Source organism: Erpetoichthys calabaricus, chromosome 17, assembly GCF_900747795.2.
Source record: "Erpetoichthys calabaricus chromosome 17, fErpCal1.3, whole genome shotgun sequence".
NCBI classification, from domain to species: Eukaryota; Metazoa; Chordata; class Cladistia; order Polypteriformes; family Polypteridae; genus Erpetoichthys; species Erpetoichthys calabaricus.
Window position 1 is genome coordinate 6,635,230 of NC_041410.2, and position 19,477 is coordinate 6,654,706.

At 45.9% G+C, this 19,477-nt stretch overlaps 1 protein-coding gene across 1 annotated transcript in view; it reads right to left on the minus strand.

Annotated features, from left to right (window-relative positions):
* Positions 1-98: 98 nt before the first annotated feature.
* The window catches only part of LOC114667349 (podocan-like), a 44,253-nt gene continuing 24,874 nt past the window's right edge, over positions 99-19,477 (minus strand). The window contains exons 7-12 of the mRNA XM_051920685.1: positions 15,409-15,524; positions 8,914-9,421; positions 8,593-8,742; positions 3,217-3,365; positions 221-768; positions 99-188 (exon numbers count right to left, since the gene is read on the minus strand). Coding sequence (XP_051776645.1) covers positions 561-768; positions 3,217-3,365; positions 8,593-8,742; positions 8,914-9,421; positions 15,409-15,524 — 1,131 coding nt within the window. The 3' untranslated portion in view covers positions 99-188; positions 221-560. The remainder of the gene's footprint in view (positions 189-220; positions 769-3,216; positions 3,366-8,592; positions 8,743-8,913; positions 9,422-15,408; positions 15,525-19,477) is intronic.

Genomic DNA, 19,477 nt, shown 5'->3' on the forward strand with positions numbered 1-19,477 from the left:
GTTTGAGGGTCTGTTGAAGACCTCCATGCTTCCTCCATTCCCAACACCCACTTACAGCCCCCCTGAATGCAATGCGTTTATTAAAGAGGCTGGCAGCGTTTTTGAACTGGCATTAATTTATTTTAGCTGACCCTTTGATCCAAAGTGACTTGAAAAATCATATGGTTGGCACCATGTGCAGCCTTGCGCTTTGTGGTCTCGTGCCTCGGGGTGGGGGCACACTTCCTTCACATCTCTTCAGCTGGCATGTGGACCATCGAGCTTGTCAAGTCACTTTGAACCCGGGGTGGGGGGGGGGTGGAGGTAGGCATCACCTGCTGCCAGCCCCCACCCCCCAACTGCAGACAGAGACAGAAGAGTGCAGTGGGCACAGCGGCTTGCGCCACATTTCACATCGAGTGCCTTCAAGGGAGAAAAATGAACAAGAAAACATAAAATGCACAGCGGGGTCTTCCTCTTCTTCCTCTTCTTCCTCTCTTTCTCCTGCGCCTGGTGTGTTGGTCGCGTTTGTTTCTTTTCCGACTTCTCCTTCAATCTCTCGGTGGGTCGTCGTCCGCCGCTCAGATGGTTTCGTTGGTTTCTAAACGTGAAGCGTCTTCGTGAGTGAAGCTGTCCGTGGCCTCCCCGGTGGGCTCCGTAGCCGTGTGCTGTAAGGCTGGCAGATGAATGCTGATGGCCTCCGGGTTTCCAGTCATGTCCACCACTTGCAGATGCTTCAGGTTTCTAAAGGCCTTGTCTGATATGCCCAGTGTCACCAGTTTGTTGGACCTGTGGACCAGAAATGGCAGAGAGAGAATGTTAAAGCCGAAGTGACCACCTTGGGGCTGGCAGGCGGCACAGACTCCCGGGGCGGTCCTGAAGTCCCTTCATCTGGCGTCATTCATGGAGAGAGCTGGACTGGGACCTAAAAGGCCCCACGGCAGAATGAAGCTCTTTATAGAGCCGGGGTGAGGTCTACAAGGCGCTATATGAACTGACAGGACCACAACTGAGTCGCTGCACCGGTCACTGCTCGTAATGTAGAAATACTCGGCCCCTGAAAGACGCTATATAAAAATCACAGGTTCACTACACTGCTGACCCCCAGTGAGACCCTGAGTCACCTGACACACTGCAGAAATATGAAAACAACGCAACTGTATGTGCAGTGGAGCTCCAAACGGGGTCAAAGGCGCCATATAAAGTCTGAGGATCACATTGTAGAAATATGAAAACAACAGTCGTGTGGGTGTGACGCGCTCAGAACAGGGCCAGCTAAAGGCGCTATATGAAGTCCCCAGACGAGTGACAAGTGACTGCACCTGCTGCTGCTCATAATGTGGGGACAGTGAAAGAGCTGCAATGGACCTCTAATGGGACAAAAATAAAAATGGGGGGGGGGGGCCCAGCTGGAAAGGCGCTATAAAAAAAATCACACGTGTAAGCTACGCTGCTGACCCCCAGTGTGACTCTGAGACACTAAACGCCCAGAACTTGGGAAAGGCGCTATATACATAAAATGTGTTATTATTATTATTATTATTATTATTTATTATCTCATCTGTCACATTGGGGAACTTTGAAAACAACACAACTCAGAAGGGGGTCTGCTAAAGGCGCTACTGAGTATAGAAAAGTGACAGGACTGTGATGGGGGGTCACACAATTGTGCTGTACTTGTAACGAGCCTGGAATGTGTGGGCAGAGGTGGGGGTCAGCGTAAAAAGGTGCTATATAAAGTCACAGGACCACCCATTCAGTTACCACGTCTGTGCTTGAAATTGAGAGTCGCTGCATCAGGCACCAAAATGGGGGTCCGGCCTGAAAGTGTTTGGGTTAAAAAACCTTTTATTTGATTATGGAATTGTGTTGGGTGACAGACATTGTGTCTGAGGTTTGGGGCTCGGTGGCGCACCCTTGTGGGCACAATATATATACATATATTTATATTCTAGGGGGCTCTGCCCCCCCCCCCCACTCGCTTCACTCACCCTGAGTCGGTTGCTTCACCCATCACAATGTGGAAACCAATGGCACTGTATGTGTGATGGAGCTCCACTGGGGCCAAAGGCGCTATATAGAGTCACAGAATCTGCCATTCAGTGCCACGAGTGACGAGTGACTGCTGCGGCCACCGCTCAAAAGAGTGAAACAACTGTAAAGGGGGTCCAGCCAGAAAGACACTATAAAAAATTCACAGGGTTGCACATGTGCTGCCCCCCAGTGTGCCCCTGAGTTACCTGCTTCACCTGCTACATTATGGAAATATAAGAACAGTGGCACTGTATGTATAACGAGGACACAATGGGGTCAAATAAAGGCACTATATAAAGTCACATGATCACTAATTCAGCGTCACAACGGAGTCATTTTAAAGAGACAAGCAAACAATTGTGCTTTACCTGTAAATAGCCGGGGGGGCGCTATATAAAGTCACAGGATCTGCCATTCAGTACTATGCATGATTGCACCAGCCACTGCTCATAAAAGTGTTAAAAATGGGGGTCCGGCCTGAAAGATGCTATCTAAACATCACGGGGTCACACAGTAAGGTGACCCTGAGTCGGCTGCTTCACTTGTCACATTGTGAAAGCCAGTGGCACTGTATGCGTGATGGAGCTCCGCCGGGGTCAAAGGCGCTATATAGAGTCACAGGATCTGCCCATTCAGTGCCACGAGTGACAAGTGATTGCTGCGGCCACCGCTCATAAGGTGGGAAGAGTGAAACAACTGTAAAGGGGGTCCAGCCAGAATGACAGGGTGACCCCCCAGTGTGCCCCTGAGCTCCTTCACCTGCCACATTGTGGAACCACAAAAACAACAGGAGATCAGACGGGGGTCAGCTAAAGGCGCTATATGAAGTCCCAGTCCTTTAATCTCCTCTACTGCCCCTGCAGCCTGTGCCCAGCTGGATGCCCCTCGGGCTGAGGACCACTGTGAAAAGGCGCTATATACGCACACCCCACGACAAACAACGTGACCCTAACAAGTTCACAGTCCAATGTCAGAAGCGCAGTTGAACTCGAGCTGTAAGGACACCCAGGGCTGGACAGCTGTGAGAGGAGGTGGTCCTCGGTGACAAGCGAGGGGACCCCCAAAAAAAAACACCTGACCGTCACCCGGCTGAGCTCAAAGAGAACCTGTCTGTGGAGAAGGACGGAGCACGAAGGGGGGGGGGGGCTTGTCTTTATTTGGGGGCTAACACTTCCAACCACGGAGGAGCGGCGGCCCACCTACCTCATGAAGAGTCCGCGGAGATTGGGAGTCGCGGCGAATGCTTCAGCTGGGATGCTGCTGATCAGGTTGTCCCGTATGTGCAGGTACTCCAGGGATTCTGGGAGATTGGGGGGCACCTGGGTCAGCTGATTACCAGAGAGGTCCAGCAGCTGGGGGAGGTAAAAACAAAAAGAGTGAGCAGGAGTGAGTGTGTGTGTGTGTGTATGTGTGTGCACTCCAGACACAACATCTGTCCTCTATGGCACCTTCAGAAGACCCTCAGACCCCTCCATTTTTTTACACATTTTGTGGCCTTCTGCTAAAATCATTTCACTTCAATTTTCTTTTTTTACCCCCAAATGAAAAATCCAAGAGGGTTTAGAAACTTTTTGAAGAGTTTTCAGATCCTTCACCCGGCCCTCCATTGAAGCCCCCTTAGGCATGGAGTCTTCTTGGCTGCGTTGTGATGAGCTTCACACACACCTGGACCTGAGGATTTCTTCTCTGCAGGTCCTCTCACGTCCCGTCAGGTTGGGGGGGGGTGGGGGAGACAATCTGGGGGGTCTCTCCAGTGACGTTCGCTTCGGGCCACTCCAGGACATTCACAGAGTTGTCCCCAAGGCGTCCCAGCTGTGCTGTCGTCTGCTGCAAGGTGAACCTTTGGCCCACGACTGCACTCAGCTCGTCGTCAAGTCTGCTGGTGGGGGTCTCATTGGCGATGGACAAGATGAAGGAGGTGAGTGTTGACTCGAGAAGCCCCCACGCTGTCCACACCCCACTGCACGCTGATGGCTCTGGCGCTGGATGTGGTGAAGACCACCTGGCAGTGGACCTTACTTGGTCAATTAACTCCACCTGCGTAGCCAAGAAGGTGCAGCAGGGTCTCTCCACTTCTTTCAGGAAGGTCTGAGGTGGACAAGTGTAGCCCCCCTCCATTCTCACCACATTCTACAGGGGGCATCACCAAGAGCGTCTGCTTTGAGAGCTGCGGTGTCTTGGACCCTAAGGTCTGCTAATGGGTGGTACACACACAGCGGGACACATCATTAGGAGCTCCCTGCCCTCCATCTTCATGAAGGGTCCTAACCACAAAGTCTATGGCATTGTGACAGACCGCTACCTCCAAACACCCCCCCTCCCCCGCCAGGGTCTCGCTGTCCCACTGCCATCTGGTAGAAGGTACTGTAGCATTCCCACCAGTCTGTTTCACTCTGAATTGATCCACAGGTTGGCCCATTTTATCTGTTGCTTTATGGTTCCAGGACCGCCCTGTGTGGACACTCAGGACTTTCTCTCATTCTGCTGGCTCATAGGGTTCATCAGAAGAAGCGTTGAGGGGTACGTCAGGTAAGCTGATTTAGGTTTCTTGTATCTCAAATCCAGCTCCGTATTTTCAAAGATTGTTTTTGACTCACATTTTCCTGAAATTTCCAGTTGTAGTCTTCATTTACATAATCTTAGTGAGGTGGAGGTGGTCCGCGGTGGAGGTGGCATAGTCACGTCAAGTTCAGTCGCCTAATGTGACATACCCAATGACTGGGACCAACTGGTCCACGACTTGCCGCCTCAAACTGTGCGATGTTGTCTTTAGTCGTGCGGACGGCTCGGTGTGTGGGCCGACGACCGATGAAGAGGCGAGAAACGAGGAAGGCAGATGTTTTGGAATTCAGAAGCACAAGAGATGACCTGAGGTTCGCTTCCCGGGTCCTCCCTGCATGGAGTTTGCATGTTCTCCCCGTGTCTGCGTGGGTTTCCTCCCACAGTCTGAAGACATGCAGGTTAGGTGGACTGGTGATCTGAAATTGTGCTTGGTGTGTGTGTGTGTGTGTTTGCCCAGCAGTGGGCTGGCGCCCTGCCCAGGGTTTGTTCCTGCCTTGCACCTTGTGCTGGCTGGGATTGGCTCCAGCAGACCCCTGTGACCCTGTGTTAGGATATAGTGGGTTGGAAAATGACCAACTGACTGAAACACAAGAGAAGCTCGTCTGTCTGATGTCTCGTGTTTCACGTAGCGCAACAGAATGGAAAAAAAGAAAAGAAAATGAAAACGAAAAAGGCCTGAGGCTGCGGATGAGCACACCACTCCTGTTAAACGTCATACAGCAGTGGCACGCTATTGGCTGTCAGAAAAATGGGCGGGGCTAAATGTGACACGCCCAACGATTTTCAGTCATGTAAGTTCAGATCAGTGTCTCTCCATCTTTATAGGTCTCGTCACTCCTTTTCCCATTTTTTTTCACGACCACCCAGGGTACCCAGTGGTGATTCGAGTGCGACCGTTGCAATTCCCCCATTTGTGATCGTCTTGTGACCCACTTGCAACCTATAGCCACCCACTTCGATTATAAACCACAGCAACTGGTAAACTGGAGTCGACAAACCCACCAACCGGCTGGTCAAACACTCCTTTAATTGGTCCGGCGATGAACTCGGCAACCATGGTGGGGCAGGTGTGGCATACCCAACGAGCGGAAGTTGTCAAATGTGACATCGGCTTTAGCTGGCACACCAGGAAGAATTTCAGAGGACTCTGTACATGTGACAATATTAATGCTTATAGGTACATATACATACACATATATGCTGTATATATATATATATGTACAGTACTGTGCAAAAGTGTTAGGCAGGTGTGAGGAAAAATTGCTGTAAACAAAGAATGCTTTCAGAAATGGACGTGTTAATCATTTATTTTCATCAATCAACAAAATGCAGTGAATGAACAAAAGAGAAATCTAAATCAAATCAGTATTTGGTGTGCCTTCAAAACAGCATCAATTCTTCTAGGTACACCTGCACACAGTTTTTGAAGGAACTCGGCTGGTAGGTTGTTCCAAACATCTTGGAGAACTAACCCCAGATCTTCTGTGGATGTAGGCTTCCTCACATCCTTCTGTCTCTTCATGTAAGCCCAGACACACTCGATGATGTTGAGATCAAGGCTCTGTGAGGGCCATACCATCACTTCCAGGACTTCTTGTTCTTCTTTACACTAAAGATAGTTCTTAATGACTTTGGCTGTGTGTTTGGGGTCGTTGTCCTGCTGCAGACTAAATTTGGGGCCAATCCTACACCTCCCTGATGGTATTGCATGATGGATAAGTATCTGCCTGTATTTCTCAGCATTGAGAACACCATTAATCCTGACCAAATCTCCAACTCCATTTGCAGAAATGCAGCCCCAAACGACACTCATTATTGTACCGCTCTTCAGGCCTTTGACGAACAAACTGCCTTCTGCTACAGCCAAATATTTCAGATTTTGACTCATCAGTCCAGAGCACCTTCTGCCATTTTTCTGCACCCCAGTTCCTATGTTTTTGTGCATACTTGAGTCGCTTGGCCTTGTTTCCACGTCGGAGGTATGGCTTTTTGGCTGCAACTCTTCCATGAAGACCACTTCTGGCCAGACTTCTCCGGACAGTAGATGGGTGTACCTGGGTCCCACTGGTTTCTGCCAGTTGTGAGCTGATGGCACTGCTGGACATCTTCCGATTTCGAAGGGTAATAAGCTTGATGTGTCTTTCATCTGCTGCACTAAGTTTCCTTGGCCGACCACTGCGTCTACGATCCTTAATGTTGCCCGTTTCTTTGTGCTTCTTCAAAAGAGCTTGAACAGCACATCTTGAAACCCCAGTCTGCTTTGAGATCTTTGTCTGGGAGAGACCTTGCTGATGCAGTAGAACTACCTTGTGTCTTGTTGCTGTGCTCAATCTCGCCATGACATGAAACTGTCTTCACAACCTCACCTTGGTAGCAGAGTTTGGCTGTTCCTCACCCAGTTTGAAGCTGTTTCTGTTTCAGTTAATGACTGTGTTTCAACCTCCGTGTGACATTGATGATCATCAGCACCTGTTTGGTAGAATTGGTTGATCAGACACCTGACTAGAATCCTATAAAATCCCTGACTTTGTGCAAGTGGACCGATAAGAATTGATGCTGGTTTGAAGGCAAAAGGTAGGAACACCAAATATTGATTTGATTTAGATTTCTCTTTTGTTCGCTCACTTTGCATTTCGTAAATTGATAACAATAAACAATCATTATTTATATTTCTGAAAGCATTCTTTGTTTACAGCATTTTGTCACACCTGCCTAAAACTTTTGCCTAAAACTTTTGCACAGTACTGTATATACATATATATATATATAGAATGTGTGTATGTATATATAGTAGTGTGTGTGTGTCTGTATATAATATATATATATGTATACAGTATATAAACATAAAAATATATATAGTTTGTGTGTGTATATATAATATATATATAGTGTGTGTGTGTATATAATATATATACTGTATACATACATATATATACACATACTATATATATATATATATATATATATATTTATGTTTATATACTGTATACATATATTATATACACACACACTATATATATATTATATACACACACACACACACTATATATATATTTTTTTTATTTATATATATATATATATATATATGTATACAGTATATAAACAAAAAAAAATATATATATAGTGTGTGTGTGTATATAATATATATACTGTATACATACATATATATACACATACTATATATATATATATATATATATTTATGTTTATATACTGTATACATATATTATATACACACACACTATATATATATTATATATACACACACACACTATATATATATATTTTTTTGTTTATATACTGTATACATATATATATATATATATATATATATATATATATATATATATATATATATATATATAAACAAAAAAAATATATATATAGTGTGTGTGTGTGTGTATATATAATATATATATAGTGTGTGTGTGTATATATAATATACATATAGTGTGTGTGTATATAATATATGTATACAGTATATAAACATAAAATATATAGTATGTGTGTGTGTGTATATGTAATATATATATAGTGTGTGTGTATATAATATATATATATGTATACAGTAAATAAACATAAAATATATATATAGTATGTGTGTGTGTGTGTATATAATATCTTATATATATATAATAGCTTATATATCTGTATACAGTATATATACACACATACACACAGATATAGATATACAGTAGATACACAGACAGTATTTATGATGTTAACGCACTGATGTGCTGCTCTCCCAGGCGTGCCACGTGGGTCACACACAAGTCTGCAGTGAGGATTAAATCTGCAAGCAATTACACTTCTAATGTTGTGTGACAAGCTGCAGAAAACAGCCCTCTGCCTGGCAGTTGAGCCGCTCTTCCCGGAATGCCCGTGTGATCGAGGCCTGTGTTTTTGCTGCAGGACACACACGCACACACACACACACACACACACAGATGGACAGACAGACAGACAGTGCGGGTTTGCTAAGGTAACACACGGCTGAGCCCCGCTACTCCCACATACCTGCAGCACTGGCACTTCTTTCCAGCTCCCTGGCGTGATGCCCGCTCCCTGCAGTCTGTTTTCTCCCAGGTAGAGCTCGGTTAGACTGCCAAGTCCTGACAGCGCCTCCTCAGCCAGCTTATCAATTCGGTTTCCATGAAGACGCAGCACCTGGAAGGGGATCAGCAGAAGGGTTTAAGTGTGCCAGGCCCTACGTGGCACTGACAGCCATTGTTACTTTTGAGATTAAAAGTGAAAATTATGGCTAATCTGATGGTTTGTTTTTGGTAAAGCTTTAATTTTTTTTTTTTGCGTGAGGACCCCCTGCCACAGTACGCATACCTTAAGCCCAGATGGCAGACCCTGCGGCACGACGGTGAGAAAGTTGCCAGACAAGTCTAAGTGCTCGAGGCGACGTAGCTTGCGGAAGGCCAGGCGATGAATCCCGGAGCTCCGCAGGCGGTTGTAGCTGAGGTTGAGCTCGTTCAGGTAGTAGGTGGTCACCAGGTCGTTGAACCTGAGCTCAGAGATGCGGTTGTTGAGCATCATGAGGGATCGGACCCGGCGGGGTAGGCTGGAGGGCACGTGTTCCAGGTGGTTGTTATAGATGTGCAGCGTGTGCAGTTTGCGCAGCTTGCCGAAGGCCTCGTGGTGGATGGAGTCGGCCGTCAGGACGTTGTTCTGCAGCAGGAGGTACTCGAGGTTCCGGATCCCACTTACCCCGGCCTCCGACACGGAGCTGATCCGATTCTTTCCGAGGTGAAGGATGACAATGTTGGCAGGGAGCCCCACCGGGATGTGAGTGAGGTTGTTCATCGAGAGATCCAGGTATTCCAGGCTTCGTAATTTGCTGCACGAAAAGACAAAGGGGAGGAGTTTATGCAAAAATGCGCGCCATCTTGCTTGGCTAAACTCTCAGCACAAATCAGTTTACACCACGTCTCTGATCTAAACCAGCTGGAGTTCAAGTTCATGTTTTAGCTCAGTTGTGTTCATTTTGGATTCTTTTATTTCTGTAAATGTTACTTTTGTATTACTCTTAGTTTTTGATCGTGTCTGCCTATGTAAGCTGGCTGGGTTATGTTCTGTGTGTTTTGTGGGTGGTTCCCCAAGAGGCGGGGCCACCTGCCAATCACCACCGGGTACTGCCCTCTAAAGCCAGAGGGTCTCCCACAGTTCCTGGCGGTTTTTTCAAATGCGCTATGGCACGCGGGTCAAACTCCGGGCCTGGTGGGCCGCAGTGGCTGCAGGTTTTCATTCTAACCATCTTCTTCATCAGTGACCAGTTTTTTTGCTGCTAATTAACTTCTTTTTGCCTTCATTTTAATTAACTTGACTCCAGACCCTTAGTTGCTTCTTTTTCCTTAATGAGCAGCCAAACAAAACAGGCTGTCACATGAGCAGTTCACCTGCGCCCATAACACGATATCTGAAAATAAAGAGAGGTGAAGGTCTCAGCGAGGTTCATCTCTCAGGTCGCCAAAAAAACAGAAAAATCAACACTTTTGGAAATGTCTGCTGTGGCAGAAGGAGAGCAGCAACAAGCCGTGGAATTAAATAACGAGTTTAATTAACAGCGAGAATCAGCTTCTCATTAAGGGACTGGTTGGAGTTTGAAGCCCCAGTTTAGCTGCTCATCTGTCGGCTCGTTTCACATCTCATTTCTGTTTGGTGGCCAAGAATCAACTCGGAGGACTGAATCCTTAAAAACCGGGCTATTAAAATGAAGGGAGAAGGAGTTCATTAGCAGTGCAAACTGGGCACTGATTAGGAAAAGGGTGAGAATGAAAACCTGCAGCCACTGCGGCCCACCAGGCCCGGAGTTGACATCCGTGAACTAAGGGGTCTGAGTCACGTCGATTAAAACGAAGGCGACACGAGTTAATCAGCAGCAAAGACGGCTCACTAATTAAGAAGACGGTTAGAATGAAAAGCTGCAGCCACGGCGGCCCACCGGGACCCCCCTGCGCTAAGGCGTCCTTGGGTGAGTTTCTGTGAACATTCAGACCATCCAGACGAAGAGAGGCCATTCAGCCCAGCAGAACTCGCCAGTCCCATCCACTCCGGAGGGTTAGAGATCTACACTGGCAATCGGAAGGTTACCGGTTCGAATCCCGTAAATGCCAATAGGGACTCTGCTCTGTTGGGCCCTGCAGCAAAGCCCTTAACCTGCAATTGCTGAGCGCTCTGAGTAGTGAGAAAAGAGATATAGAAATATAAAGAATTATTATTATTATTATTACTCCATTCCTCCAAGTCCGTGTTTTACTTTGCTTTGTGATTGATTGGAATTTGATATTTTTGCTGTTTTTTGACGATTCCTTGATTTGCTGCATCGCCATTCAGGTCATTCAATTTTGCCTTTGTGCTCCACTGAACTTCATCGCCTTTGGAATTCTGTTTCGGTGAAGACTAAATCTTTTATTATTATTATTATTATTATTATTATTATTATTATTATTATTATCCATCCATTATCCAACCCACTATATCCTAACTACAGGGTCACGGGGGTCTACTGGAGCCGATCCCAGCCAACACAGGGCACAAGGCAGGAAACAAACCCCGGGCAGGGTGCCAGCCCACCGCAGATTATTATTATTATTATTATAATAAAGATTTACCCTTTTACTAGCCCCTCTAGTGGGCATTATTGGAAGTGCCACATTTTGTGATGTACATGCTGGTTCATTCTGACGTCTCTCGACTGCAATGCTATTTGAACCCACCGAGGATCCCTCTGAATTTCTACAAACAAAAAGACCCTTCGATATTTTATTTCCTCCTCCATGTTTGAATATTTCTCCGTTTACGACCTTGCGCTCTTTTCTTTTTGACGTTTGGCTTTGCCATCTCTCTCCCTGATCTCTCTTTCTGGTTATGGACTCGAGCGTTTTAAGCTGTCCATGATGCCCTGTCCTGGTCCTCACCCCCTTCTGACGCGGCACAGCTGGTCGTTGCTCATCACCCCAAGGTGAGGTGCCCGTGACGATGAGTCGAGCTTTATTACACAGCCTATGTTTTAATCGAGGGGCTGGTTGCCCCCTTGCCTGACTTTTGACTACTCTTTATTTAAGAAAAAGAACCTTGGGGGCTCACCGTGTCCTTTCTCACCGGGTCTCCCCATTGTGCCTGTTTGCAATTTTAAATGACATGTCGACCTTATTAATGTTCTCTCGTTATTTAATTCTTTTTTTTTTAGCCCACTCACCCACCGAAGTGGATATGCATCAGTGCTTTAAATAAGTAAAGGGGCTTGAGCCCCCTCATAGTATTGAGAGCATCATTTGTAAACCTGGGGGGGGGTGCATGTGCAAACTGGGCCGCCAAATCCCAGGGGCCGCCACGCCAATATACAGTGCATCCGTAAAGTATTCCCAGCGCATCACTTTTTCCACATTTTCTTATGTTTCAGCCTTATTCCAAAATGGATTAAATTCATTTTTTTCCTCCGAACTCTACACACAACACCCCATAATGACAACGTGAAAAAAGTTTACTTGAGGTTTTTGCAAATTTATTAAAAATAAAAAAACTGAGAAGCCCATGTCCATAAGTATTCACAGCCTTTGCTCAATACTTTGTCGATGCCCCTTTGGCAGCAATTCCAGCCTCAAGTCTTGTTGAATATGATGCCACAAGCTTGGCACACCTATCCTTGGCCAGTTTCACCCATTCCTCTTTGCAGCACCTCTCAAGTTCCATCAGGTTGGATGCACAGCCATTTTAAGATCTCTCCAGAGATGTTCAATCAGATTCAAGTCTGGGCTCTGGCTGGGCCACTCAAGGACATTCACAGAGTTGTCCTGAAGCCACTCCTTTGATATCTTGGCTGTGTGCTTAGGGTCGTTGTCCTGCTGAAAGATGAACCGTCGCCCCAGTCTGAGGTCAAGAGCGCTCTGGAGCAGGTTTTCATCCAGGATGTCTCTGTACATTGCTGCAGTCATCTTTCCCTTTATCCTGACTAGTCTCCCATCCCCACAGCATGATGCTGCCACCACCATGCTTCACTGTAGGGATGGTATTGGGCTGGTGATGAGCGGTGCCTGGTTTCCTCCAAACGTGACGCCTGGCATTCACACCAAAGAGTTCAATCCTTGTCTCATCAGACCAGAGAATTTTCTTTCTCATGGTCTGAGAGTCCTTCAGGCGCCTTTTGGCAAACTCCAGGCGGGCTGCCATGTGCCTTTTACTAAGGAGTGGCTTCCCTCTGGCCACTCTACCATACAGGCCTGATTGGTGGATTGCTGCAGAGATGGTTGTCCTTCTGGAAGGTTCTCCTCTCTCCACAGAGGACCTCTGGAGCTCTGACAGAGTGACCATCGGGTTCTTGGTCACCTCCCTGATTAAGGCCCTTCTCCCCCGATCGCTCAGTTTAGATGGCCGGCCAGCTATAGGAAGAGTCCTGGTGGTTTCGAACTTCTTCCACTTACGGATGATGGAGGCCACTGTGCTCATTGGGACCTTCAAAGCAGCAGAAAGTTTTCTGTAACCTTCCCCAGATTTGTGCCTCGAGACAATCCTGTCTCGGAGGTCTACAGACAATTCCTTTGACTTCATGCTTGGTTTGTGCTCGGACATGAACTGTCAACTGTGGGACCTTCTATAGACAGGTGTGTGCCTTTCCAAATCATGTCCAGTCAACTGAATTTACCACAAGTGGACTCCAATGAAGCTGCAGAAACATCTCAAGGATGATCAGGGGAAACAGGATGACACCTGAGCTCAGTTTTGAGCTTCATGGCAAAAGCTGTGAATACTTATGGACATGGGCTTCTCAGTTTTTTTTATTTTTAATAAATTTGCAAAAACCTCAAGTAAACTTTTTTCACGTTGTCATTATGGGGTGTTGTGTGTAGAATTCTGAGGAAAAAAATGAATTTAATCCATTTTGGTATAAGGCTGTAACGTAACAAAATGTGGAAACAGTGATGCGCTGTGAATACTTTCCAGATGCACAGTATATTGAATATAAAATAGAAAGAGAAAATAACGACAGAGCTGACGGCAATGTGGCCGAAAAACATTGTGTTTCTTGTTATTTAGTACGCTGTATTTACTAATGTCGCTAGAGTCATAGCAGTAAGCTATATGTAGTGTTATAACGTTCTGCCGTAATGAGAATATCGTGGGCCACCACTTGGTTTTCAGGTTACGGACACACGTATATAGAAGCGTGTCATTAGCACGAGGCGGCTATGCAGTGTCCGCAATGGATGTGGCCATCCGCCGTGCATAAGATACCATATTGACATTGGTGGGCGAAGGGGCCACCGATTCTTTCTCTGGCCAGGGATGCCCCTGCCCCCATGGTATCAATAGTGGTGATCCGAGGGAGGGGTTTGGCTCCCTTAGAGATTTTGGGGGTCCCGGCCCACTTTAAGCCCCGAGTATACATGACAATAAGAAACGGGGCCGTTGACTACATGAGCAGCTGCTTTAGTCCTCCTGTGGTCAACCAAAGCCTCCAACAAGCAGAAGAAGAGGCGAGGACCTGTCACGAGTGGGCTGTTCAATGTCCCCCCCCCCCCCCCCACCTAGGAGACCCACTCCCCCCAATGCGTGGATCATATTTTTGTTTTACGCTTAGTGGGATTTGTATTTCAATGTATCTTTTGGAACCAAGCTAAACCTCTTGGCCCCTCCAGAGTAAATTAGCGCTTGGGCGTTGACGTCTGCATTTATTGGAACGGCAACTCATAGAGTGTTTGGGTGTTGGGGTGGAAAAGCAGCTGCTTACCCTAAGAAACCCCGCCAAGGCTGCGCTGGCACCTTTCCCAGAAGGCTGGGACAAAGGGGGGCCAGAACCTGCACAATAGACGCACAGGCCCTCCGGAATTCTGCGCCTCCAATAAGCTCATTTCTCAACGCTGCTGGCGTCGCTGAATCCTCACACCAGCGCTCTCTTTTCCTGTTTTCTTTGCAGCATGCGGGTTCCTGGTTGTACGGCCAGACGAATGACATCTTCTAGGGCGTCCACTAAATTGCGACTGGCCCATTACATCGCCTAATTCCTCAGATTGTTATGATGGTGGGGATTTGCCAAACGTCACAGACAGAAGCAAATGACTATGAAATATAAATAGTTAAAGAGAAAGTCAGAGGTCACTGGATAATGACGATGTGGCTGAACACATTTGGGGGTATCTTATGGATTCTGGCCTGTCGTTCACAAAATATCACGAGCCACTTTATTACCATCGCCTAGGTTTGTGATTTCCTGTCATATCATACAGTCGTGGCCAGAAGTTCGGAGAAGACCCCAGTGTTGATGTTCACCAAGTGTGCTGCTTCAGTGTTTTTAGATCTTTGTGTCAGATGTTGTAGAGTTACAAGCAGTTCAGAAGTTTCAAAGGCTTTTATTGACAATGACATGAAGTTTATGTGCAGAGGGTCCATATCGGAAGTGTTGGCCCTTCTTTCTTTATCAAGATCTCTGCAATTCACCCTGGCAGGCTGGCAATCAACTTCTGGGCCCAATCCTGAATCGGCCTGAAGTAGTTAATATTCAATGAGATCCTTACTTGCACGTCTCCCTTGGACAGTTGACAGTCATACAACACAAAAAGACACACACGTGCTCAAGCGTCATTGTTAGAGATGGGGTGGGGGGCTCGGTTTACTGCCACCATCTCCGATATGATTTAGTTCTGGACTTTAATGACAAGAAGAGGTGTGGACACTCACACTGAAATTCACAAGGGACACGGGCTGGGAATACCTGCAAGCCTTCTGAGTGATCGCCCACCCCACCGAAGTCTTCCTGCAGTTTGGCCCCTGCCTGTCCTGGATGTCAGTCCCACCGTAAAGATGCTTCTCTGCTTAGCTGTCATATACCTGAATGTGCTGGGCTCGAGCCCAGGGTCAGTCAGGCGGTTGTTCTGCAGGTAAAGCTCCCTCAGCTGCAGTTGCTGTGAGAAGGTCTCTTTGGGAATCCAAGAGATTTGATTGTTCTGGGGGGGCGGAGAAAGAGAGAGAGGCCGAGGCGTGAATGGAGGGCCCTCTTGTGACGTGCACCCACTCAGCCTACCCACTGACCTCCTACACGGTTGGCACCAGTCAGACCAGCTGCAAAGTGTACCCGGTTAGGGCCTTCTTCACCAAGCTGGTTTAATGACCCAGCTTTGTCATGTACCCAGTTAGGCCACTGTGCCTCACTCATTTTTTTTTCTTTTTAGCAGGTGGCCCCCCATTAGGTCTGCTGGTTCACCAGTCCACCGTGACAGCTACTCAGTCCTCCAGTCAAACAGACCTGCCGTGAGGTGCACCCGCTGGTTCATTCGCCAGCTGCCAGACATGCCAGGTTAGCTCACCTTTGCACTGACCCCCACCGCGTTGTGCCCTGCTAGCTAAACCACCACTCAGGTGCACCTGCTAAGTCTCCTGGCATGCTGGCATCCCATATGGCGCACTCATAGATGTGCTTTCAGGTGCAAATTGTTGGCCAGTCTGCTGTAAAGTGCATCTGTTTAGACAAATGGTCGGTAACTCAATGTCAGGTGGGCCCAGCAACTCCAAATGGGTGATTACCTGGGTGTACCCTTCTAGCCCACTGTTTTATAGACCTGCAACCAGATATAATAATAATAATAATTCATTACATTTATATAGCGCTTTTCTCAGTACTCAAAGCGCTATCCACACAGGGAGGAACCGGGAAGCGAACCCACAATCGTCCACAGACCCTTGGTCAGTGAACCTCTGGTAATAAACTGCTCAGGGTCTCATCCATCTCTTGCTTCTTGTCCACATAAGGAGAAGCGGGCTATGAATCCAGGACCACCAAGTCAGAAGTCAGTCCATTGCACCACTTCTTATGTGATTTTGGACTATACAAAAATAAATTGTATTGTATTGTATAGAAGTAGGAGCTTATCCAGTTGAGCAACTCCATCATCCCAACATCCATTTAGAAGGTTATCTTACATATCAGCGGCCTTCACTCGCCTCTACCAGTCCACCCTGAGAGGGCATCATCAGCAGGATATGAACCCGGGGCCAGTGGATTAAATGGCAGCCTTCTTTACCGCTGTGCCAATGGAGTTCTCCCACTGCTCAACTGGAGAAGCACCCACTGCTGACTTGTAGGCCGTGTGCGGATGAGAATTGGAGATGGACAAGACTCTGAGGGATTCCTCATAGGTACTCCCAGTTAACCCAATGTGTGCAATACCCTGTGGTAATCAGGGGGTCATATTTGTTGGCTGAACACTGAAGTCATACCCTGGTACTAGTAAACTATGGAGAAGACCATCATTTCGAATACGCTATCTTAAGTAGACGAATCCCATTTTGTAAAGTCAAAGCTACACCACCTTGTGCTTCGGACCAGCATTGGGCAGAACAGCCACTTTCGTGACACGTACACACGGAGCTCTACTCTAGTGATAGGGGATTCACGAATGAATCGTTTTTTTAACGACTGTTTTCAGTTGATCACACAAAACAAATTGAGCCAAGTACAATACTAGAGTTTGGCCGCATACCGTTTTGCATATCGATGTTTTAAGTGCACGTGCAGGTACTGCCTGTCTGATTCACGGGTCTCATGATTCTCCCAGTACGATTATATTAAACAAAAGTTTTTGTATGGTTCGTTTTTGGGTGGCTTCTGTAAATAAACAGAAATAGTCAATACAAATGTGTTTTATGTTCCTGTGCGCATTCAACGAATTAAACTACAGCCACACGAAACTGAAACTTTCCAAAAATGATTATTCTAATTTCTAGCAATTACTTGTTGTTTCCAACTTTACAATATTCATATGGACCCTAGCGGAGACTTTTTACAGATCGCTGACTACACCTAGTGGATACCACTCGCTGATTTCTTCCGGAATCAGTAAATCTTTACCCGCGAACGAGCCACAATTTTCTTCCACTTGATTCTCGAACCGAATCTCGACCTACGAATTAGTTGCATGATCCTCTTGTTCACTTATCCTTGCAAACTGAAACTGAATCTTTACCGAGAGTGAGTCACATAATTCTCTTTCCAGAATTAGTAAATCCTTACCCGCAAACGAGACGCACAATTCTCTTTCACTCAATTCTCAAACTGACTCATTACCCGTGAACGAGCCGCACAATTTTCTTCCACATGATTCTCAAACCGAATCTCGACCTACGAATTAGTTGCATGATCCTCTTGTTCACTTATCCTTGCAAACTGAAACTGAATCTTTACCGAGAGTGAGTCACGCAATTCTCGTTCCAGAATCAGTAAATCCTTCCCCGAAAACGAGCCGCACAATTCTCTTTCACTCAATTCTCAAACTGACTCATTACCCACGAACGAGCTGTGCAATTTTCGCTCCCTTGATTCTCAAACTGAGTCGCTACCTGAGAATAAGTTGTGTGATTGTCATTCACCTGATTCTCAAATTGAATCGTTACCTTCGAAAGAGTGGCATGATTCTCTTGTTTACCGATTCAAGCTGAATATTTACCCACAAACAAGATGCCTGATTCTTGAATTGAATCCCATTCCTTTTGAATCAGTCATATGATTTTCTTTCACTTGATTCTCTAATCAAATCACTTCCTACTAATGAGTTGTACGATCCTCTTGTTCACTTATCCTTTCAAATTCAAACTGAATCATTACTGCAAATGAGTCCCACAATTCTCGTTCCAGAATCAGTAAATCGTTACCTGCGAACGAGTCGCTCGATTCTCAGTCGCTCGATTCTCAAGCTGACTCATTACACACAAACGAGTCATGTGATTCCAATTAACTTGATTCTTGGACTGAATCATTACCCATAAATGAGTTGTGCAATTTTTTGTTCACTTGATTCTCAAACTGAGTCACTACTTGAGAATGAGTCGTGTGATTCTCATTCACGTGATTCTCACATTGAACCCGTTACCTTCAAAAGAGTTGCATGATTCTCTTGGGCACGGATTCTTTTGCAATCAAGCTGAATTTTTACCCACAAACAAGACGCCCGATTCTCTCTCACTTGATTCTCGAACTGAATCTCATTTCGGTACTCTTGTGTTATAACCCCGCCACTCAACGCAGATAGCTCTTCTCCAATGGCGATGACCCTTTCGATGTTATACTTAACGACATTAGAAACTTGGCAACAGAAGTAAAGTTTCAAAAGTAATTAAAAATCAAATTTTATTAATTCTTGTTTTTGTTTTGTAAATAAATCAACGTAAAAAATGATAACGTTTTTCTCTTGCCTGTGCCCGTGGTGGAGTTATAACACACGAGTACCCTCATTTCTTATGAATGAATCACCCGATTTTCTTCTACTTGATTCTCTAACCGAATCCTTACCTACAAATGAATTACACGATCCTCTTGTTCACGTATCCTTTCAAATTCGCTGAATAATTACCGCAAATGACTCACACAATTCTCATTCCAAAACCAGTAAATCATTACCTGCGAACGAGTCTCACAGTTCCCACTCACTTGACTCTCAAAACAAGTTGTGCAATTCCTGTCAACTCGATACACAGACTGCATCATTACTTATGATCAAGTTGCACGATTCTCTTTCACTTGATTCACAGACAAAACCGTTACCCATAATTAAGTTGTGCAATTATCATTCACTTGATTCTCAAACTGAATCATTACCTTCAAAAGAGTTGCACGATTCCCTTCTTTACTTATTCTTATAATTTCAGACTGAATCATTACCTCAACTGAGTCATACAATTCTCGTTCACTTGATCCTCAGACTGAATCATTACCCGAGGACGAATCACATAATTTTTATTCACTTGATTCTCTAAGTGAATCACTGCCCTCGAACGAGTTTCACGATTCTCGTTCACGTGATTCTTAGACTCAAATATTACGCACGATCCTCTTTCACTTAATTCTTAAACTGAATCATTGCGTATGAACGAGTCGCATTACCGCAAATGAGTCAGACAGCGAACT